The following is a 24,274-nucleotide window of genomic DNA, read 5'->3' as shown; positions in this document are numbered from 1 at the left end:
AATATCCTGTAAGAAAATATAAAAAGAGAGGGAGCTTCTTCCTGGCAGAAGAGAGATCTGACTTGTTAGACTTTAGGTGGCTTTGGATAAGGATGACATCAAGGGTAACATTGACCCTGTCGACATCGACATCTCCGTTGTGTCCCTGGGTGTGGTCAGTGGAATCAGCATCATCTGGAAGGTTGCTAGAAATGCAGACTCACAGGCCCCAGCCCAGACCTACTGAGTCAGAAACTGTAACAAGATCCTGGGGTGACTTGTGTGCGCAGTCAAGTTTGAGAAGTGCTGGTGCGTGGGACCCCACAGGCAGCTGTCAGCAGTACTAGTTCAGACCCCAGGTTTCATTCAAGGAGTTGGAAACGTGTGCGCCCCCCCCCCCCCCCACACACACGTCTTTGAATCTCTCTGTCTGTGGCTCTTCCTGGATGGAAACCTTTTATTCTGATTGAGAACTGGATTAGAATTCTTACAAAAGACCTAGAACGGTGAGAGACTTTGAGGAATTCACAGAACAGAAATCATTCAAGTGCTTTTTATCCAGTGTCTCCAATTTGTACCACTTTGTACTATTTATGCTTTAGAGGACACCAAAAGAACAGGTGATGGGTCCTTTCCCTGGGGAATATGTGGTCTAGAGGGAGAGACAAAGACTACAGAAGTGATATAAGAAGAGAATAAATACCAGGGCTGGATCATGCCACTGCATCTCTGATGCGGGATGTGCAGAAGACTGCAGAGGTGAGGCCTTCCCGGAGAACATGGGCTGCGGGAGGTCCCGAGAGATGGGTGTCACTTAGGCAGGCCAGGTGGATGAAGGGCATGTGTATCGGGTGGGATGTGGGACAGGGAAGGCCAGGAGCTGGTCTGTAGAGGCTGGGGTCACTGACGGTAAGCTGTTCCCGACTCCCTCCAGAGAAAGTGCATGCTTCATGCGTGGGAATCCGTTCACATCTCATCTCAGGCACTTTTTCCTTTGTCTTTCTGCTGTGTCATTTTTTCAGTTTTCTTAGCTGCACGCAGCGGTATAGGATCAGGATGGCTGCACATGCAGAATGGCTTGAGCCAAACCACCAGATCATGCGGTTGGAAGCCCCTGGGACCCAGGGAAAGAAGGGCTGCTGGCAGATAGAAGCTTTAGAGAAAGACCCTTGAGTGCGGACAGATAGTCTCAAGCCTAGGGAAGTCGCCCCGAGGAAAATAGTGTGGGGACCAGACGTATTGTGGTGATCACTTTGCAGTGTGTGCAGATAGTGAATCATTCTGTTGTGTACTTGAAACAAATGTAACTTAGGTCAATTAGACATCAATAAAAGTTTTTTAATAGGAAAAAATTAGAATGAAACACTTTACCTGTGGTGTCTGCAAAGTCTGCTAGCAAAGTAAGGACTTTTTTTTTTTTTTTTTTTTTTTAACACAGACATCTCCAAGCAGAGAAAATGTATCCCACTGGGCCTGGCTTAAAAGGGGCTGACCTAGGGCAAGAGGGTGGCCCGGGTGTCTCTTTTGGGGACATCCCTTCCCAGATCGAGAATTCATCTAATAAAGTATCCTTAGAGGGAAGGCTTCACCCCCAATACACCCAGCTCAGCTAACCCATTTGAACCTGCAAGAGGGATCTGCTTATGAGCATTTCCCAGAAGGTGGCAATGCAATGAAGAGAAATAGGATTTATGATTAAATGACAGGTTTGAAGGGTGCCTGGGTGGCTCAGTTGGTTAAGCATCCAACTTCAGCTCAGGTCATGATCTCATGGCTTGTGAGTTCAAGCCCCACGTCAGACTCTGTGCTGACAGCTCAGAGCCTGGAGCCTGCTTCGGATTCTGTGTCTCCTCCTCTCTCTGCCCCTCCCCCACTTGTGCTCTGTCTCTCAAAAATAAGTAAACTTTACAAAAAAAAATTTTTTAATGACAGGTTTGAGTGCTGGCTCCATCACTGGGTGATACTGGGCATGTCACTTAACATCCTTGCAACCTATTTCTTTCTGTGTAAAATGGGGATGATACCATACCTCCCTGATAGGATTGTTTCAGGATTAAATCAGAGGCAGTATGATGAGAGACCTTTACAACAGCAAGTATCTCATGCTGTAGCACCAGCAGCCACAGTATCTCAGCTCACTGAGGTTGATTAGTCCCTCGGCTAGAGTCTGCACAGTGTAGGGTCAGGCAGTAGCAGGCATCAGAGACCAGAGAGCGCCATGGAGAGCCAGGCTGATGCCCCTCGCAGCTACTCGCTTTCCTCCCCTTCTCATGGGTACAGATGCCACGGAGCCTTCTCTGTCCACACATTGGTTGTGGTGAGATCAGAGTAGATGGAAAGACACTTATACAATGGGGAAGGAGGTCCTCCTGACCAACAAGAGTGGCTGCCTTTACAGAACTGGGATCTCCAATTCCAACTCAGTTGGCCATCTCTCTTCAGTTGTGTTAACATGGATATGGCAAGAGAGAGAAAGGAGGCCTATGAGACTGGGCAGGGAAAGTGGCCGAGAGGGTGTGCGCTTCCTACCTTCCTGCCCCTGATACCTCCCTCTGCGGCACCTGTCCCGAGACCATGCCTTCAATAGCAGCCGTCGTGGCCCTGGAAATGCTAATGTTGTCCAGTCCTCAACTTGCACAGGGGAGTCACTGCGAGGCAGCTGTGGGGAGCTGAGAGCCAGCTGATACGTGTCCTCGTTTATCATAAAAAATAAATTAGAAAGCAACACCTAATGCACAGTCACCTTAGTGGTGTTTATAACACCTAGAAATTAGAAACCATAATTCAACAATAGCATAGTGCATTGTGATATACCCACACAATATATGACTGACTGTTATGAGTATCTTTAAAGAATTCTTTAAAATGTGATAAACCATTAAGAAGCCATAAATCCAATAAAATCTCAATTTGTTTTGTTTATACCTTTCTGTACTTTTAAAGTTGCCTACACTAAATGTGTATTACCCTTATCTTCACCAAAGCATTTTTTAAAAAGGAAATGATTTAAGATAAGCTAGGTTATAGAATGGCAGTGAATAACGAAGGTCTGTTGCAGTTGTGTGACATGTCTAGTGCTGGTTGGCAGGGGGCTCTCTGTTCATGTGTCCTTGGAAAACCCAGAGCTCAGGGCTCCTGTTCCAGCTCCGCACATTGATACTCCCCTTCTGAACTTCAAGTTGCCTCAACTCTCAAATGGGGATAATGGTACCTGCTCTTTCTATCCTACTGAGTGAGATTTACAGACTAGCTCATAAAGTGCTTTACAAACTGTAGTGATTGGTACAAAGTGGTGTTGCTCATAATATGTCGAATAAGGAAAACCCCGCTAAGGCTTGGGCTCAGAGAAGCTTGGCACGGCAACAGTTCACCACTGGTACTCCTCTGCCTGCCTGGCTTTTCCCAGCTGGGCTGGGGACTGCACACGTCCTCAGATTATATAAGACGCTGGGTCATCTGGAGCCCCACATGGGCTATACCTATGGGGCTCCTTGGTAATTGGGTCTGCTGCTCTTCTCCCAGGCTGCCTGGAGCCCAGAAGCCCACGAGATAAGCATCTCCAGCGGGCCCTAAGCAGAATTGACCATTAGAGGGCCATGTTGGGTGGGCCCCAGACATTACTGTCAGCTCTGAATGCAGTCCAGGCCCGCTCTCCAGGGACACAGACCATCAACGTGGGTCAGGGAGTCAGGGGCTCAGCCCCAGTGGAGGGGAGGTTGGGAGGCTGAGGTATGAGACACTCTCCAGGATTCGTCCTTCAGGGAAGAGATGAGTGGGAGCATCTACTCCTGTTTTAGCCACTCTAGCCCTCACCTCTTCTTGGTATTCCCTGTTTTAGGACTTTCGATATACAAATCTATAGTATTAGTCTTCTCTCCCAGTGAGGCTTGGTTTCTTTTCAGGCAGAGCCCATGCCTCTCACCAGAGGTGTGCATAGTGAAGCTATATTAATGTGGTTCCCCGCCCCCCCCCTTGTGGAGGTCTGTCTGATATGCCCAGTTCCTCCTGAGTTTGCAAGTTTAATTTCTTCTATTTTGACTGATTAACATTGATGCCTTTACTCCCCTCTGTTATAGATTCATATACTAATTTCTGCTCCCTTTGGACAAACATCCGAATACACCAGAAAATTGGCCGTGAGAATACCACCCTCTTCTGCACATTTTTGCCACTCCTTTAGAATTGTCTGTAGAGCTAAAGACTTCTTTTGAGTAATTTCAATTGTGGCAAGGCCTTATCTCTGAGGGCACATTTCATTCTTTCAAACAACCAACATCCATCCACAGCCAAATCTGGTGATTAAAGGAGGCGGGCAAACAGGATGATATTGTTTAGGGTTTAAAATGAAATATGTTCTGTGAAGTGTTACAACTGCTTTTCTTTTGTGGCTCTGAAATTCATTCTAAAAGGCCACCCCAAATACTTAGAGCAGTGGTTAATTTCAGAAATAGACGTGGGTTTCAGGCCTCTGAAGACATGTGATCGCAGGTGTAGAAGCTTGTGGTTTAGTGAGCCCTCCGGGTGATTCTGCTGGAGGCCAAAGTTGAGAATCACTGCTCTGCAAAAACCAGGACCAGTATCGCCCCATAGTTTAACCAAGGATCAGATGAGATTGTCCATGAAATGCACCTTGCCCCAGTGCGCAATAAATATCAATTTCCTTTTCCTTCCACAAAAACCAAAACCAAAACACAAACCTTTTTATTTTAAGCTGACTGCTTTGCAACAGTGGTCCCCAGGCCTGGGCGCACATGAGAATCACACGGGAAGCTTTAAAATCCCTGATACCCCGACTCCACACCATTAAGTCAGTCTACTAAGTCAGACTCTGGGGGAGGGGACCCAGGCATCAGTCTTTAAGGCTCCTCTGGTGACTCAAGTGAGCAGCCAAGATTGAGAAGTACTTGCTTTGGCTCTGCTCTGATTTCATCCGTGCAGCTGTCGACCCCTGGGTGTGGGGTTCGTCCTGATCTCTGGGACCTGAAGCTGTTGTTCTTCGTCCCTTTCAGGCGGCCCTTGTGCAGCGGCCACACAGCCTTACGGAAGGGTCACGAGAGCCCTCCCAAAGGCTTTTGACCTTCGTCTGTTCACAACCTCCTGCAGTTTGGCCCAGCTTAGAATTTTGCCGCAGCTTAGAATTTTGCCGCCAACGGGGCACGTAGTGGCTCAGTTGGTTGAGTGTCCAACTCTTGATTTAGGCTCAGATGGTGATCCTGGCATTGTGGGACTGAGCCCTGCATCACGCTCCATGCTCAGCATGGAGCCTGCTTGGGATTCTCTCTCTCTCTCTCTCTCTCTCTCTCTCTCTCTCTCTCTCCCCACCCCCCTTCCCCTCCTCTCAAAAATAAACATTTTTAAAACAAAGAATTTCACCACCAACCAATAGACTGATGCAAGCTGGCTTAATTAACTTCAGTCTCTCTCTCTACCTGCTGAAATCCATCCTGCTTATAGGGCAACAGGCATAGTGTTTTGGTCCCCTGGTGGCCCACAGACATTAGGCACGGAGTCCTGAAGGTCAGAAGAAGATAGCTAATTAAGCAACCAGCCTTACTGGTGCCATGTGGGGACATCTTGGGGGCCCCACACCAGGCTGTATTCAGTTGGAAGTCAGCAACCAGGATCGTCTTGACCAAGAGCTGATAATGGTTCTATTATTGACTTAAGCCAAGCTTGGACCAATGACCCAGAAGTTGAGACATTTTGGAGAGCAAAGCTCTGGACACAGAGGTCTTTCCTGGCTGAATTGTGGCATATACCCACTGAAGCTTTACATCAGTTTTGTTTTCTTTTCTGACTAGCTTCCTGGTCCTTACATGGTTGCTTCCCTTGATCAGGATCAAATGTTTCAGAATGTGAGTTTCCACCTTGGGGAGAGTAAGTATAAACTTGTAGGTATTAACATGTCAAAAAAAAAAAATGATAGAAACGTGTTCCTCCCCTGCAGCGTGGAGAGAAATGTATCTGCAGGCTGCATCCCACAGCCTCCAGCGGGTCCCCTGCAGCAGTCCCCCTCCACACTCCACCCCATAGTGATGGAGGCTGCATCCCACAAAGGGCCACCACACTGACTCCTGCCTTCTTCTCACACCCAATAGGAACACGGATAGTGCCCTTAATCCTCCTTCTGAGGTTTCAGGTCTTTTTCCCAAATGAGTGGGTACTCACTTAAGGACAGAGAATCTTTATGTCACTGTGTCCTTTTCAAATTTTAACCCACCTCTTTTCCCTGCAGTGTCTGGACATCCACTTTGTGGGAAAGTATCTAACACAGCATGTCAAAGCTGTGCAATAAACAGCAGTTTCCCCACTGCCAGTGGGGAAATCTTTGATCTTGGACCCAGAAGAACTCCCTTGGAGACAATGTCTTTTATCAAGTTACTTAATCTCTCTAAATCTCTGCTTCTTCATCTATTAAGTGGGGATAATAGTTCCTATCCCTCAGGGTTGTTGGAGAATCAAATGAGATAGCACATATATGGGTGGGAGAGGGGGAGAAGCAGTTTCTGACCCTCAAGCCATGTAAGGATGGTATTATGTATCCTTCTAGGATCTGCTGAAGTCCTGCCTCCCTGAGTAGTTTTCTGTGACCCTGCTCATCCTAGCTGGTTCCTTATCTTAACCGCTTATACTGTTTACTGCCTGTGGTTCACGGAGGTGTTTCAAGCTGTTGGCTCCTTACTGCATGTGGACTGCATGCTCCATGCAAACAAGGAATGAGCACCTTACCCACTCTGCAGTTTCACGAGGTCCAGCGTGGAGTTCAGTAAATGCTTCTGGGCCTGCAGGAGGACAGAGTTAACCAGGCCCATGTTTATGTTGTGCGTTCTGGATACCAAATACTCTGCAGGACCACCCTGTGGTTGCAGGAGGGCCACCAAGAAAGACAGGAGTGGGCACTTCGTAGAAAGAACAATTTGGAGTAAGAAATAAATTTGAGTCTTTTCGGATGATTTGGAAAACTTATTTAACTATCTTATGATGAGAAAGCAGAGAATTCTAACATGCCATGTCTAGAATTGTCATTAAAAACAAACAAACAAAAAAAATGCTGGTCTATATTGCAGGTAATTCTAGTACCTATCTAGGGAGAGAAAACAAAATGCCAAGTATTTTAGTACATGAAGCCTCCTTGCCCTAAGAAGGTTCAGCAACAGGGGCGCCTGGGTGGCTCAGTCGGTTAAGCGGCCGACTTCGGCTCAGGTCATGCATGATCTCACGGTCCGTGAGTTCGAGCCCCGAGTCAGGCTCTGTGCTGACAGCTCAGAGCCTGGAGCCTGTTTCGGATTCTGTGTCTCCCTCTCTCTGACCTTCCCCCGTTCATGCTCTGTCTCTCTCTGTCTCAAAAATAAATAAACGTTAAAAAAAAAAAATTAAAAAAAAAAGAAGGTTCAGCAACATAACGTGAACTGGTCAAGATCAGCTTGACCCCCAGTTATGCCTCCAGCCCTGGGACAGTGTGGATTTGGTGATGAAGAGCAGCTATTATGGCCAAACTCTGTGACTGACACTCAGATTAGCCTGATGTCATGATGGTTTTCGTTTGTGGAGAAGCTTTCTAGCGCTTCCAACCCTTGTACACTCACCTTTGATCCTGACAAATAAATAAGACATGAGACCGCTCCCATTTTTCAGATGAGGCTATCAAGGCACCGAGAATGTATTTCTTCATCTGTATCACATAGTCTTGTGGCCAGTATATTAAAACAGCAGTTGGGGCACCTGGGTGGCTCAGTCAGTTAAGCGTCCAACTTCGGCTCAGGTCATGATCTCGCAGTTTGTGAGTTCAAGCCCCGTGTTGGGCTCTGTGCTGACAGCTCAGAGTCTGGAGCCTGCTTTGAATTCTGTGTCTGTCTCTCTCTGCGCACCCCCCCACCCCCCGCCCATCTCTGTCTCTCAAAAATAAATAAACATTTACAAAAATTAAAAATAAAACAAATACAGACAAACAAAAACACCAGCCCTCCTAACTTCCAGCCCCTTTTTCCATTTGCTAAGAGGCTCAACCTGTGGCAAATTGAAGTAGGCTGTGGATGTGTCTATTAGGGAGGTCTTACCTTCACACTTATCATTAATTATGCTTCTTCTTCAGTGTTGCTAATTAAATGAGAGCAGCGTTACACATTTTTGTTCTTCTAAGAGTCAGCATTAAACAGATATCCCTGGGCTATGTCAAGGTTAACTAGATAATCTAATTAAAGTTATACTAGCCCCAGAGTGCAACTGTAAAAACAAGGTAGCTAACATGTAGCTCATGACTTTTAAAAGAGGCTGCCTGAGATTCTCCGTCTTTCTTTTTCTAAATGTTAAGATGTTGCGGTTTCTTTATTTCTTGCTAGAGCCACTATCTCCTGCCATTAAGCAGTGGACAGAGTATTGGCCTAGGAAGAGATGGGTTCTAGCCCTAGTTCCGCCACTGATTAGCTCGATTGTCCTAGGTAAGTAACTTAGCCTAGTCGGGCCTCAGTTTCCAGATCTGTGAAATGGGGGCAAGAGTTATGCCTGTCTTGCCCATCTCACATGCAGGTTGTAAAGACAGAATTAGACACAGAGCGTCAGTGTGTCTTAGGACTTCTAAGTGTCTGCTCAACTGACTTCATGCTTTCCAAGGGCTTAAGCAGGCATTTACTTTGTGACCGTGGGCAAGTTATACATCATGTCAGAGCCTTTGTTTCCACATGTATAAACTGTCCCCACAGTACCTACCATATTGTCATTAGAATTATAATAAGGTCATATATGTAAGGTCCTTGGTGCAGTTTTGAGGCACAAAAGGGGGTGTGAATAAACATTTTCATGGTTGAGGGAACATGGTAGGACCCAAGTCGTGAATGCCATTGCCAGACAGAGCATCGACTCCAGCCTTTTTTTTTTTTTTCCTTACCTCTGGCTCTTCCTCTCTGCCTTGTCTATCGCACTCTAAGAAAGGGGCAGTAGCAAAGGGAAGCTTTGTGCATGCAGATGTTGGCATGAATGTCACAGCCAGTGCTGGCCATCTGTTCTGCCCAGGATTGCTTCTCTAGAAGCCTTAATACTGATCATGTGCTGATGATGCTTTTGTTGGGGAGCCACGGGTTGGTGCTAGAGAGTGGAATCCAGCATCTTGAAGACACTAGCGCTCCCTTGCCTGCTCTCATGACAGACAGGTGTGATGTGTCCAGTTTTAGTGTCCTGTCCCCTCCCAATCTCCTTCCCTATGTTGAAATGTTGGCAAGCCTTGAACAACTGCTTTTGCTCCACAGTCAGAGGTCAGGACTAAAATATAAGTGGAAGGGACTCATACACAGTCTGCTGTTAAAACTCTTATACAGGAGCAAGCTGGTCCTGAGGTTCTGAGAGGGTATAGATGGTAGGGTACGGAGTGAGGACTCAGAGAATGGATGCAGGGGGAGCGGAGGAAACAGGAGTTTGGTAAAGGAAACAGAATAGGGAGAGGGGACAGGAAATAACTATCTAACCCATTTCACACTTTTTCTGAAGGTTCTCCCTGCCTATCAACAGCTGTTGGACATTCTTACCGTAGTCTGAGTATGTGATGCTTAATCCATCCAGGGAGCTGGATTCTCTGTTTTTTAAAAATGAAGCATCTTATAAATCCAAACAGTGCCTCTGCCCCAAATCTGGAGGGGTTAGAGAGACACGTCAACATTCTGTGAATCCCCAGATATCAATCTTCTGTCCAGATAATAGTCTGCAAAACCAAACAGAAGGAGAAGCCGTGGCTGGCTCTGCAAGTCTCAGATGGGAGGACAGAGGGAGCAAGGTGGAGCTGGTCGGATGAGGCCTTGAGAACTATTAACTACATTGGGCAGTTTATTTAAAAATGAAAGAATTTTGGGGGGGCCCTGGGTGGCTCAGTCGATCGAGCATCTGACTTCGGCTGGGGCATGATCCCTCAGTTGGTGAGTTCGAGCCCCGCCTGGGGCTCGCTGCTGTCAGTGTGGAGCCCGCTTTGGATTCTTTGTATCCATCCCTCTGCCCCTGCCCTGCTGGCGCATTCTCACAAAAACAAACATTAAAAAAAAAAAAAAAAAACTTTAAAAAATATATAAATAGAAGAAGTTTTTTAAAAACTTGTTTACTAAACGAGCAGTACAAGTTATTTATAGAAACGTAAGAAAATACAGATAAGGGGCGCCTGGGTGGCTCAGTCGGTTGAGCGTCCGACTTCAGCTCAGGTCACGATCTCGCGGTCCGTGAGTTCGAGCCCCGCGTCAGGCTCTGGGCAGATGGCTCAGAGCCTGGAGCCTGTTTCCGATTCTGTGTCTCCCTCTCTCTCTGCCCCTCCCCCGTTCATGCTCTGTCTCTCTCTGTCTCAAAAATAAATAAACGTTAAAAAAAAAAAATTTAAAAAAAAAAAATAAAAAAAAAAAATAAAAAAAAAAAAAAGAAAATACAGATAAGTACTAAAAAATAATAATCCCTCCACTAACTTCACTGATGGATAAAAGCGTGGCACAAAGCCACTTCTACACTTAACCTGCCCAAGGACTGCAGGTGAATTACTTCACCTCTCTGGATGTGTTTCCTCATCTATAAATTAAACACAACAGCAGTACTATTTTTAAGGACAATTGTGAGAATTCAAGAGGCTAATGTAGGAGTGCTTAAAACCGCTCCTGGAATATAGTAAGCACTATATATGTTATAACTATAAGAATAATAGTTATTTTGGGGGGGCGCCTGGGTGGCTCAGTCGGTTAAGCGTCCAATTTCAGCTCAGGTCATGATCACACAGTTTGGAGTTTGAGCCCCACATTAGGCTCTGGGCTGATAGCTTAGAGCCTGGAGCCTGCTTTGGATTCTGTGTCTCCCTGTCTCTCTGCCCCTCCCCTGGTTACATTCTGTCTCTCTCTTTCTCTCTCTCAAAAATAAATAAACATTAAAAGTTTTTTTTACAAAAAGAATAATAGTTATTTTTGTTATATTTCTAGATTTTTTTCCTATGTAATGTATAAGAAGTATTATGTATAATACCTCCCTTTCTATGAAAATAGGTTGAACTGTACTCTTGTGTAACATTTTTACTCTCAGGATCTTTTTTTTTCAGATTTGTTATTAATATAAGCTAACATTGATTGCTTATAGTTGTGATAAACCTGTTGTAAAGGTTTCACATACATTATCATATCCAATCCTCACAGTAACTTGGTGGGATAAGTTCTATTAGTCCCATTTTGCAGATGAGAAAAAGGACTCTGAGCGGTTTAAATAATTTAAGTGTACAGAGGTGGCACATGGAGAAATTCGAATTTCAACCCAGGCAGGCTGGCTTTTGAACTTGCCCACATTAGGACCTAACATAGGCTTTGTAAGATACAGGATTTCTTTAGGATTTCCTGAAAGAGGCAGGTTTGACTGTGTGTCATCTTTCCTTCTGTCCTGCAAAGAAGAGGAAAGTGAGCGTGAGACAGGCTGCTAACCTAATGCTGGCAGGATGAGAGAGGAGGAGTGTTTGTGCACACTCCTTTTTAACCCTTGCCAGGCATGCACTTTGGGACACCAGCCTGACAGATGTCTGGCCGACTGTTTCTTCTTGGGCTCTCATGGCATTTTCAATGTTTACTGAGGAAATCACTCTTTGATACAAAATGGGATCTAAGGTCCAGTCCTGGGCTTAATTTTTTCAAAGTGCGTTTTATCCAGAAAGAGGGCCTTGAAGTGGTTTTTCGTCTTGTTCTGCAGATCCTTTGACACAGCCCTCTGGGCCAGTGGCCACGGCTTCCTCACTCTGCCCCCACCATTCCCGGGCACTCACCTCAGTCCCCAGATAATGTGGGACCAGTCCCAGTCATTGCCAGTTGATTAATTGGCAAGTCTTTGCTCCAAGCCCCTGCATGTGAAGCCCCCAGTCTGGACACTGTAGGTGCACAAGAGGAGGGAGGCGGTTAGAGGCACGCACACATACACAAACACACACACACGAAAATAGAGCTGATAATGCACAGCTGAGGCTGTGTGTGCTTGGACGACAGGTATGGACCCACATCCGTTCAGGGGAAGAGTCTGGCTGCCCCATGGTTTGTGGCCCTGGGGATGTCTTGACCAGAGGCGTGATAGGATGACCGTGACATATCAGGAACTAACCCCTTCTCTCTCAATTTAGGAGCAGCTCGGAGAGGAGGAAGGAGAAGTCCCGGGATGCTGCCCGGTGCCGACGGAGCAAGGAGACGGAGGTCTTCTACGAGCTGGCCCACGAGCTGCCCCTGCCTCACAGCGTGAGCTCCCACCTGGACAAAGCCTCCATCATGCGGCTGGCCATCAGCTTCCTGCGCACACACAAGCTCCTGTCCTCAGGTGAGGCTGGCAGTCTCCCCAGGCTGGTAGGGCTGGAGTCCTTACCAGCGTGTGCTTACACGCAGCAGGCTCTGTCGTGCCGGGGTCAGGAGGCTCCTGGGAAGGTCTTCCTCTGCAGGACCCCCGCCCACACAGACACCATCACTGGTGCTTCCTTTCTTGGTGTTGAACACCTCCTGTCCAGCAGTGACCTTTACGGTGAATACCGCCATGGGGTGAAGAGCAGGGACAGGACCAAGGAAGCACATGGGCACCCGGAAGCTGAGGAGGAGAGAAAGGTCTGGGGCATCAGGAGTGGCTTTCACCAGCTTCCCAGGTGCCCGGCCATCCGGCCATCAGACCCACACTCCACTCCAGAGCGCGTCTTTAGGAAGCATTTCTGCGCTTATCTTCCAGCTACCTTCTCCAGAAGGGCAGCTGGTGTGCCCGTGCAGTCTTTTCCCTCCTACCAGCCCGTACACCATACCGATTGTGTGGTGTCTCCACTCTTGGTTTGCTCGCCTGTAAAATGCCTACCACACAGGGTGTCTGTGGGAATGAGAGGAGGTGAAGCGTGTGTGAGGCCCCTGAGCCAGCCACACTCATTCCCACCACGGAGTCCTGGGTGGATAACAGCCTCCCCAGAGCTCACTCACCCTCCCTGCTATCACTGTGAGTCTCCAGTTCACAATCTTTTTTTTTTTTTTCCCCTCCGAATTCACAATCTTCAGAGAAACCTTTTCCTGTTAGCCCTGGCCAGAAAGAAGCGGCCCGGGGAATTAGTTTTCCAGTTTCAGATCCTATGTGACAGTCCGATCCGGTCTGTCAGTTTCGTGAGGAAACTGGGCAGCAGGTAGCACCTCTCCCCACAAGGCGGCTGAGGCACCACGGGTGGGCAGCATCCCAGCCGGTGAGCGGCAGGGAGGCGGGCAAGGGAAGGTTCTTTTGTGGCTGGCTTTCAGTTTTCCTGAGTGAGCCTGGTGCCTGGGAGCTGGTTGACTCTGCCATCCTGTTATGAAGTGGCTATTCTGGGAAGGAAACCCAGAGCAGAGGGAATCCAGCGCGAGGCAGGGAGGCCAGACCAGCATGTGCTATTCTGGGCCTGAAGCACAGGAAGGATATGGGGAAAGAAAAACCTTCAGAAAATAGGATGACAGCTCAGTGGGTCCAAGGGTCGGAGGGCTAACCCTGTCCTGCAAATCTAAAGAGTCTCCGAAAAGAGTAGACAGGAGGGGGGAGAACCAAGGGCAAAGACATGCTCTATAAATACTTACAAAGAAACAATGCCAAGGAATGGCGGTTTTGTCACAGATGCTAGTGAGAGAGGGGACAGTGGCCGGGAGACACCATCAGAGGGCACGTGTGTACCTCTCTCTTTTAAAGAGGCTTCTCTTTCTGGACAGGTGAGGGCAGTGTCTGGTACCGTTGAAATCATCTTTACACACACAAAGAGTCTGCACTGGAGGATTTAATGACCAGACAGACGCTTCCTCCACACCCAGAAGCATCTCCTCAACTCCCCTGTTATGATGCTTGAAATCCTACTCTTAGACATTAATTTCTTTGGGTAAATTATTGCTTCCTTCCACCACAAGCCCCATCCCACCACCACCAGAGACCCCGAAAGGAATACTGTATTCATCCTGGGACACCTCTCTGATTGAATTTGGACTTGTAGAACGTCATAGAACTTGTAGAATGATGAGAAGAAGTGAGGTACAAAAAAGGTTGCTCAGAGCCACACGCTTACCACTTGGTGAATCTGCACCTGCTATGCAAGTCCTTTGGAGTCTGTCTTTGTGAGAAGGGCAGACATGGGAGGGCAGGAGCATTGTGCAAACCTGGTCAGGCAAAGACGTTGATGAGGGCTAGGTGTGGGGGGCAGGTTCTTCCTTGGTGGGAGAACCAAGGTTGAGCAGAAGCACCTGGGGGCCAGCCCTGAGTAGGGGGTGCAGCGATGGCCCTCACACATTCAGTGAGTTGTTTCTGTTCTTTCTTCTGATAGACAGCTTTGATTTCCATGCTCCCCCACATGCAATCTTTCTTCTCAGTGGTTCAGAGGTTGGCTTGGTGAAAGCCGTGAACCAGAGGCTGGGTCCCCTGAGCACATCTGCCTGCCTATGTGCTGGCATGAGCCTCCGTGTGCCAGCCACGCCCTGGGAGACGGGACCACGGCGAGACCGCACACATCCCGCTCAGGAGCTGTTGCAAGTTGTGGACACAAACTGCCTGCCCTCTGGCTGGTCTTGGCCCCAGACGGACCAGAGCCCTCAGCACGTCAGCTCTGGTCCTCTCCGTCCTGAGGAAAGAAATGACGGAAAATGATAAGAGTGTCTACATTTGGCCGTCGGGTCCTGCTGTCCTTGACAGAGCAGTTCTCATAAAACACGCATTACCCAAGGTGGGGAGGAGGCAGTGGATGGCTTTTCAACATCCCCTTTCTCTGCCTTCTCTTCCAGGCTCCAGCTGCACATTCTTTAGACCAGTTGTTGAAATCATCTTCAGGAATTGCATGTGACACAGGATTTTTTTTTTTTTTAAATCACATTTTGCTTTTTCAAAACATGCCATACAGTAAAAAGGAGAATGGGACTTGTGGGCACACAGACCCACCCTGGAGCCTTCTTTACAAGTTTGTGAGAATCTCTTCACTGCCTTTGAACTTTCCTGTCTCATCTGTACGAGTGGGATGACAGGAGTTCTTTTGCAGTGCTGAGGATTGATCTAAGTGGATAGAAAAGCCCTATCCTCTCTGCTGCCACATAGGAGGTTCTTCACGAGTTACAGCTTAGAAATAAAAGTCATTACGAAGAAGCAAATGGATTTAGACTAAGTATAGGCTTCTGGAGAAATCGCATAGATGGAAACCCGGCAGAAACTCTTACTGTCCTCTTATACCCACCTTCCAGCAACGCCTATCAAAATGCCAAACAGCCAGGGTTTTCCAAGTCAAAACAAACCACAGATTCATTATTGAAGCCTTTTTAACAAAGGTGAGCACTTGTGTTGGCTCACTTTAAAATAGGAAATAGCCGGTTGCCTAGCTCAGAGTTCAAAAGGCTAAAAAAGACCAGGTTTTGCTTTAGAAAAGTTTCTGCTTTACTTAGTAACACGCTTCCCTTTGATTTTCACAGTAGGCTGTTCTGTGTGGGAATGTTGGAGAGGAAAACCTCAGCGCTGAGAAATTCAGCCTGGGAGTCGGGACAGCCGAATGAGATCCATATCACAGGAAACAAACTGAAACAATAGCTTTATGATATTAGCTTCCACGCTGGGCCGAGAACAGAACACACTCTGACGGGAACATCAGTGGAAGTACCGCTTGATTGTCTGAAATCCTCTTTCAAGATGAGCCCCGCAAACCGTGACCAAATGAGGGTTGCTCCTGCATTCAGGGGGCATCAAACAGCAGCAAATATGCAAAATTGGCTTTCCACCGTAAAATTGATTTTTGGCTTCCCACACTCATACGAGGTGAAATCAAATTGATTTTACACGATTGCTAGAGGTCATTATGTAGCAAGGTTTCAAAATAGAAATGTTAGGTTTATTATCAATTCATTGGCATGAATGAATCGATTGATTCATGTCTTGCCCCACTCACCTTCTACTTCGAGCCTTTTGTCTGTCCTGTTTGGAGAGGAGCTGAGAAGCTGATTCGTGCCGAAATGTAAATGGCTAAAAGCAGCTAATACACAATCTCTTCTAGAGATACTGACCTTGTTCAGATCACTCCCTTAACTTAAACCAAAAAAGTCTGGTAAAAAGGTATTTGGTGACCCCGGCCCTGTGCATCTTACGAAGGGTACTACAAAGACGTAAGATAGGATAATAAACTATGTAAAGAACAAAGGAATGAATCTCACATGGTGGATGTTTAAGGCCCATTGGGAGGCCAGCAAGATCAGGTAAAACACAGTGCCTTCTGCTAAAGATGTAAGGATAGCCCAGGCCCACTACCTGGTGATGGCAGTGGTGGGTCTATGGGCCTGGGAAAGTTGGAGGGGAGGAATTGGATTGAAAAAGGAAGCCCCTGTAATAATAACTAAATGGTGACTGCCAAGCACATGTGAACTGGGAAGATCACATCAGCATGGTTTTAAGAATGGTCAGAGCAGTCCTGGAACTTTTCAGGGTAGGAAATAAAGAAGGAAGATGACCCTGGTAGAATAAAAATGCATCCTGACTGACAGTACCTTGTAACAGTCTGGTCTCAGAGACCTGGTCAGGAATGTCTGCCCTGCCACCCTGCCCGCTCACCCCAGATGCCCAGCTCCTGCTGCCCATGGGGTCCCGCCCCACATGGGTGGTGCTGCCTGAAGGAAATGAGCAGTGCTCCGGAAAAAGTGCTCCGAAACCTCAGCCCGCGCATATCCTGGCTGTGGGGAGTCGTCATCAAAGCCTGTTTACTGGGGCTATTTTTAGCATTAAAGAATCTTGTTGTGCTCCCCACGCTGAGCATGCATCGCCTCAGCAGATTGCCTCTGATTCTGATGACCCTCCTCTCTCTTCTGGGGGTCAGAGCCTGAAGGGTCCTGGGAAGCGAGTAACTGAGACCAAACCCAAGGCAACTTAAAGACCCCTTAAAGAACCCAAGGCAACTTAAAGCATCTACTAGTGGGCTCCTCTTTATTTAGCACCGAAGATTTCTTCTGGATCATCGTGAAACTTTATGGTGGTTTATCTTTGTCCTCCCCACCCATCTGTAGATTCCCTCAGCAATAAGATTGCTTTTAAGGGCACCTGGGTGGCTCAGTCAGTTAAGTGTCTGACTCTTGATTTCAGCTCAGAATGATTTCATGCTTTGTGGGATTGAGCCCCGTGTTGGGCTCTGGGCTGCCAGCACGGAACCTGCTTGGGATTCTCTCTCTCCTCTTTCTCTGCCCCTCCCCAACTCACTCATGTGCATGTGTGCACACGGTCTCTCTCAATAAATTAAAAAAAAAAAAAAAAAGACTGCTCTTACACCTTTCAGTATCCCTGATTCTCCCTAAGACGGGATTGAGTACATAGTGACACTTCTTTACAGATGTCCTGACTGATTTCCTGCCCGGTGCCTAGCACAGGGCAGACACATAGTAGGGATGTGATAGCAGAGAGTGATAGACGCGTACCACTGGCCCCTAGGGTGAAGGTCCGCCTCCAGCCCTGCAGTTTTCAGCGTCAGCTCCAAGCTGACAGTGAGCTGGCCAGGTTCCTTCAGAATCCCCTAGGAGGAAAAGCAGGTGCTGGAGCAAATAGTACCACAAAGGCAAGAGGCCAGCTTGTCCCAGGGGTCCCTCGGGGCCGGCCTGCTGGCTTCCTGGCCCTGCAGCCATTGTGACTTCAGTCCCAAGATGTTCTATTTCCATTCGTGGTCCCTGAGTGCCCCTTTGCCTTCCTCCCAGAGGCCAGCTGGCCAGCTGCTATAGCCAATTCACCACCTCCTGGAAGCAAGTGTACTAGGCATGGATGGAAACCAGTTTGGCTAGGTTGGAACTGTTAAAAACAGGAAATTTTAAGCAGAACTATTTCCTCTGGGCCTAGCTAACCCAAATAGAGCTGTCTTGGGATTACACCAGATTTTGATGTCAGTGTTGCCACTGAGATCAAAGAAATTGAGGAGAAAAAAATTGTCTCAATAGGCCAGGAATCACAGAGCTGGCCTTTGCTGTCTGGAGAGGGTAGTCACCTATCTGGTGTGATTTAATGGTGCTGGAAACCTCTCCTCACCCATCCCCAAAATAGGTCACCACCTGCCAAAACAGTTTGATTTTCCCAGCACTAAGGGTCACTCATAGGACCTTGAGTTAAGGCAGTGATTCTCAACCTGTAGCCGTAGGTCCAGCCTGTCCACATTACCTGGGAACTTGTGACAAAAGCATATTCTCAGCCCCACCTGAGCCCTACTGAATCAGGAACCCTGGGGAAGGGACCATCCAAGGCCGGCTTCATGAGTGTGTGCCCTGTGTGGTCCCCCAAGGCACATTGAGAGGGGCCCTGGACGTGGCTTAAGTTTTCAACGAGAGGTCTCACATTTTTGCTTTGAGTTATGTAGTAGTCTGGGCCCCCAAATCCTTGGCTTTAGCAAGCCCTGCAGGGGACTCTGGTGCACGCTCAACTTTGAAAGTACTGAGTTCTATCACCATCTCTCCTAAAGCCCCAGGTTAAATATGGCTGTTGACTGGAACCACAACATTAGCAGTAACGGCATCCACACCTAGAACTTTGGCTCATTATCATCAGTTCAGCTGACTAGTTGGTGGGCAGAAACCCAACGCAGGGATCGAGTGTGGGTATGTGTGTGGCACCAGGCTGTCCCCAGATGGTCTCCCCTCCCAGAGGCTAGCTGGGGTGTGAAGGGGAAAGAATTTCTCTCATTGTTTTCACCATTTTTGCAAAACAGAAGGGAAGCCACCAGGCTACTACTGTCTGCAGCCCAGCCCTTAGCTTTAAAGGCTGCTAGCCTGTCCCTGGACTGCCTGCTCTCTTGGTGCCTCGGGCACGTGTGCTGGTCCCATGTCCTGAAGGTGGCTGGTCCCCAGGGGTGCCATTGAAGCCCCATGGTAGAAACATCTCCTAATTTGGATTTGTTCTTGAGGAATGACAGCATATAGCCCAGAGCTTAAATTTAGGGGCTCCAGGGAAAAGAAAACTAAATAAATCCAGTGCCCTCATGGAGAGGGCCTTGGACCTCATGTCACAGTATCCATGCATTCCTTGCCAAGTGGGCCATAAATCTAATTGCCTTTCACATTCCCCAGAACAGCCTTGTGTTGGAAGACTCCTTTTAGTTAAGTGAGTATTCACTTTTTATAAGGGACAAATTACTCTCTAACCCCCTTGTTCTGTTAAGTTAAAGGAGGTCTACGTGGCCTAATGTTTGTACTGGATGAATACAAATTTTTGTAAGTACATGTATGTTTGGAGTTCAATGATGAGGTAGGAGAAGCAGGGCCAAAAGAAAGTCCTTGGTTCGAGGACAACAGCCAAGGGCCCGGGGCCTGAGAGCTTTGTTTGAGACAAGAGCTGAGCCTACATCTCGTCTGCTGTTCCGCAGGCGGCAGGGGTGCCCTTGAAAAGCTGGCGCTACTCAGAGTGGTGGTTGTGGGGTGGGCTCTTCCCGGGTTGCCCCTAGCGACTACTTCTGCAACCTGATTCGTGGCCTCCTCGTGTGATCTCTGCACCTCTGGTCTTCACAGTCTGTCTCCAAACCATTCAGAGTACCATTGCCAGGTGATTCTCCCTAGAGCAGTGCTCTGCGATGCCACCGCTCCAGGATGCTGGGCTCCCCTCAGCAGTGTCTCCTCAGTCCCCGGGTGGGAGCTTGCTCCAGGCCGTACCACCTCCCTGTTTGCCCAGTGTCTGCCCACCTCGACCGGGCCCAGAAAGTTCTTTCACCTAACAGAGTGAATCCCTGTTTTTTATGAGCTGCCTCAAATGCCCTTTTTTGGAACAGTTGTCTCTGACCACCACAAAGTGACCCCCTCTTCCCCTGAACCCTTGAGCACTTACTGTCTATATTCGTCTTTGGTCACCCAGTTCTGTTGCTCCTGCATTCTTACTTAGATTTGTACCATCGTGTGCTACACGTCCCCTATCTAGGCTTTGAGCAATTTGGGGAAAGTGGCACTATCCTAGACGGAGCAGAAGAGGGGGGAAATCACAATGATAGGTGGTGTTTTAGGCATTTTAGACACTCATTTAATCCTTGCTACTCAAAAGATGGAAATTATTCTTTCCATTTGGCTGATGAGGAGATGGATATTCAGAGAAGGTGTTAGCCAAAGTCATAGCCTAATGGGAAGAATGGAACCTGCATTTATTTGACTCCAAAGCCTATAAATAGGAGTGTAGCTGTTGAATTCAGCTGCCTGAGCCCACTAACCACAGTCCTTATAACCTAGGGCAAATGACTGACTACGTCTCTCTAAGCCTCGTCTGTAAGGTGAGACAAAGAATAGTACCTACGTCACAGGCGTTGTAAAGATAAGACAGTATATTCAGTGCAGTACCTAATACATATAGTCATTGCTGAGTGTGTGTTAGTGGTGAAGGTTACGGTTTCTAGTACCGCTGTGACTGCCATCATATCTATGACGCCTGCTGCCACCGTTACCCCTGGTCCTTCAAGTATGCTGCCACTACAGCCACACTCCTGCAGAGCCCCATCAGGGTGTCCTCTGTGTAGTGCTTATCAAATACCCACGTTTTAGGCATGTGGTGACACTTAGATGGTTGGCAGTGTGAGTTCCAGAAAAGTCCACCTAATGCCTTTGAGCCATCCCTGGCTGGTGTTCGTTTGTGCCAGTCACATCTGTTTTAGGACCACATTCGTGTAAGCCACCCAACCCCCCCACCTCTCTTTCCAGTTTGCTCTGAAAATGAGTCTGAAGCTGAGGCTAACCAACAGATGGACAACTTGTACCTGAAAGCGTTGGAGGGTTTCATTGCCGTGGTGACCCAAGATGGCGACATGATCTTTCTATCGGAAAACATCAGCAAGTTCATGGGACTCACACAGGTGACACCCTCCTCTGGCTCTTTCAAAAAGGGAAGACGTTTGCTTTTGGGGGTAGAAATGAGTGGAAGGTTCTGTTCACATCCATCCTGACTTCTCCCTACCTGTGCCCTCCCCCACTCTCTCTGATCTCAGGCTACAAGCCTCAGGAGCACACTCCCAGGCCCTGGTGTTGAGTTTGACTTTGCTGATGGACAGTTCTACTGACTAGATTAACAGACCAACCCTGTGAATCAATTCTCTGTCATCAATGGCAGTCTTTTATGTATTATGTCCACGTGTCTATGGGAAGCCAGACTGGAATATGGGAAGACCCAATTCAGCCTACTCTCTGTCTCCCGACCTGGAAGTGGCTCAAATGTCTCTTGGAGACCTCTTCTTCAGAATAAGGAGTAATGAAGCCCAACCTTGTTTTTGAAACAGGTGGAGCTAACAGGACACAGTATCTTTGACTTCACTCATCCCTGTGACCACGAGGAGATTCGTGAGAACCTGAGTCTCAAAAATGGTAAAGTATTCTTCATTCTATGTTTCATTCCTTCTTACATCACTTGGGAGGGGATCTGTATTCCCTCTGTCTACAAATGTAGGGCTGATGGATCATGGTCATTATGATCCAGAAAAAAACTGGCATCCCTAAAATACCCAGAACATTGTACTCAGAACTGTGTCTGGCCGGCCCTTCATGGCACCTGATGCCATGCTAGTAAGGCAGTCCTTTAGGTTAGGACATTGTCTCCAGCAGGTTTCACCACCTGTGCGGCCAGCGCCTCTGCCAAATGGGGCCACCCAAACCAGTACACTCGTCTGTGCGCAGATGTTCGTGGAACCTATTGCTTTTACCTGTTGTGTAACAAACCACACAGTGCATTGTGGCTTGAACGATCATTTTATTACCTGTCATATTCTGTGGGTTCTGTGACTGGTTCTTTTGCTCCACATGACATCAGCTGGGCTACTGTTGTCTGGGGGCTGGACTGAGTGGAATGACCAGGATGGCTCCCCCACACGTCTGGGACCTTGTGACCAATAGCTGAGGCTGGGACTCTGCTGGGCTGCTGGCAGTGCTGGACCTCTCTCTCACTCTGTGGAGTCTCAGAGCCCCTCCCTCTCCAGACTTCTGACACAGCAGCTCAGGGCTCCCAAAGTACAAAAGCAGAAGCTGCCAGAGTTTCTGAAGGCTTAGCCCTGAAACTGGCACTGCATCACCCTGCCCCATTCTGTTATTAGAGGGAGTTATAAGCCAGTCCCTGCTCAGGGTGGGAGGTGAGTACACAAGGCCACAGATATCAGGACGCATGGCTCATGGGGGCCAACTTTGAAGACTAGATAAGGAATGAATCTGGTCCCCGGGTGATAAGACGCACAACAGGTAGTTTTTGATGGAGAAGAGATTGAAAAGCTCTCATATATTGTATCCTACCTATGGGGGGTATCCAGCACATACCAGCGGATGGAAGGGCCCACATAAGCTGAAATCACTTTGCAAGGACAGTCAGAGCTGGGGACCTCCAGGCACAGGCACAAATGAAGATATTGTCAAGAAGACTGAAGCTTTGAGCGGAAGCAGGGCTCAGTGACTTTCCAGGTCCCTTCTGAATCAGAGATTCCATCACTGTCCTGGGCAGATTGTGCCCATGGCTGTCCATCCCCTGTAACATCTCTTACCATGGGGTAACATCACGGCCATGGGGTGCTTGGCCAGCTTGAATGACAGAGGCAGTGGCACCAAGCCTGCAGGGTTGGACTTCTGTTCCTGCACACAAATGCAGAAACAGGTGCTTCACAGGCCCACCTCCACCCTTGCTACAGTCGGAGCCCGCAAAGTGTGGAATTATAACCCCCTCCCCCACTAAAGTTCTCACCCAGCCCCTGCGCTCTCCCACCTCAGGACCTCGGGCCACCTGGCTCCTAGAGTGCATAGGCTGGAGAGCATTCCACAGGCCGTTCAGTGCCTTATCTGTGCTGCTGAAAGATCTTGTCTGCTTCTCTGAGGAAGGGGCTACCAGACTTTCTGAATCTCTTTCTAAGGGAGGTGTTGGGAGCCTGGGAAAATGGAAAAGTCTCTTGTTCTGGACTCCAGAAACTCTTCAGCCCTTAGGTTCTCAGTCGGAGCTCAGCCACTGACCTAGTCTCAGTCTGACCGTGAGACCTGAGCCAGGCCACTCCATTGCTCTGTTCCTCAGAGCCTCTCCTTTCAGACTGATGGTATTGGACCAGGCAAAGTCTAGGCGGGACCTTCTGCTCGCAAGTTCCATGATTCATAGCATGATTCTACTCTATTTATCTAAGTAGAACTTTAGGTCGCTTGGTCCATGTGTCAAGGACTTGGGATCAAACTGTATGAATCAGCAAATCCTCATTGAAGGTGCCGGCCTGCGTGGACTCACAATCTGGAAGCAAAGGGTTAGTGTGAACACCGAGAAGGAGATAAGGCCATGAGGCAGATTGTGGAAGGCTTTGAAGGCCAGGTAGAGGGCCTCGAACTTTATCCTGTAGACAGACGGGAGCTTTTGAAAGTTTTTGAGCAGGGGTGGGGTAATCTGATTGGAGCTATGTTTAGAAAGATTAATTAAATGGCAGAATGGGGAGAATCTAGAGGTTAGCAAAGTTAGGAGGCCACAATAGTAACCTATGCCACAGCCACAAATGAGTCCCTCCAGTCCACTTATCAACAGCACCTGAACTGATCCTAATAGTGGATCCAGGCCCCAGGATAGAAGAATATCTCATGATATGTAGACCCCACTGATGAAAATGAAAATTGTAGGGACCATCATTAAGTTTTGGGAGAGATGATTTTATAATCGTGTTGAAGGAATGTTCTGTCTTAAAAAAAAAAAAAAAAGAGAGATTCACTTTTGTTCTCTTATTTCATGGGCTAAACAGCTCCTAGGGAAGTTTAAGATAGATTCAGAGATGCCAAAATTCATTTGATACAGCCCTTTGAGGATACATCAGTCTGATATATCATGGCCCTCTAGAGGTTTATGGAGGGCTGTGACTATTTGGGAAAAAAAGGCTCTGGATTGTTCTGTGATGCTGGGCAGGGGAGCAGGAGTGCACCCAGGAAGGTCCAAGAGGTGGTGGTGGTGGAGGCAGAATTTAGGCACTGATGAGGGGGACTCAGCTGGCACTCACCACATTCATCACTGTTCTGTGGAAAGTGGGAAAAGTTCTGAGTGGGCAGGCATCTGAAGACTATCAGAAAGGAGGCTGTGGTGTTTGTCGTGGCGATTTATTTAATTCTGGCTGAGAAAGGATATGATCCGTGTTGAGTTAATCTTCAAAGTGAACTTGCTCACTAAACCCAGGAGGCTTGGACCAGAGCCCTGACACATGTCGCTTTAGGGAGAAAGCTGATGGCTTGGTATCCTGAATGCAGCTACCGCAGGTTGAAAATAGGGCCCTGGAGGGATCAAATTACTGAGGGCCAGGGATGAGGAAAAAACGGGGGTGTCTGAGGGACATTTCTAATCTGAGAGGTTTATCCCTTTGAGGAGATTGGGTCTCGCCCAG

The 24,274-nt window shown here is 47.9% G+C and overlaps 1 protein-coding gene across 1 annotated transcript in view; it reads left to right on the top strand.

Annotated features, from left to right (window-relative positions):
- EPAS1 (endothelial PAS domain protein 1) overlaps positions 1-24,274 on the top strand; it is an 85,686-nt gene that overhangs the window by 36,316 nt on the left and 25,096 nt on the right. Inside the window, exons 2-4 of the mRNA XM_058684215.1 lie at positions 12,086-12,276; positions 20,607-20,758; positions 21,179-21,263. Of these exons, the coding sequence (XP_058540198.1) occupies positions 12,086-12,276; positions 20,607-20,758; positions 21,179-21,263 (428 nt within the window). The remainder of the gene's footprint in view (positions 1-12,085; positions 12,277-20,606; positions 20,759-21,178; positions 21,264-24,274) is intronic.

This window comes from Neofelis nebulosa, chromosome 9 (genome assembly GCF_028018385.1).
Source record: "Neofelis nebulosa isolate mNeoNeb1 chromosome 9, mNeoNeb1.pri, whole genome shotgun sequence".
NCBI lineage: Eukaryota > Metazoa > Chordata > Mammalia > Carnivora > Felidae > Neofelis > Neofelis nebulosa.
The sequence above is the reverse complement of the archived record's forward strand: the minus strand, read 5'-3'. Positions and strand labels throughout refer to the sequence as shown.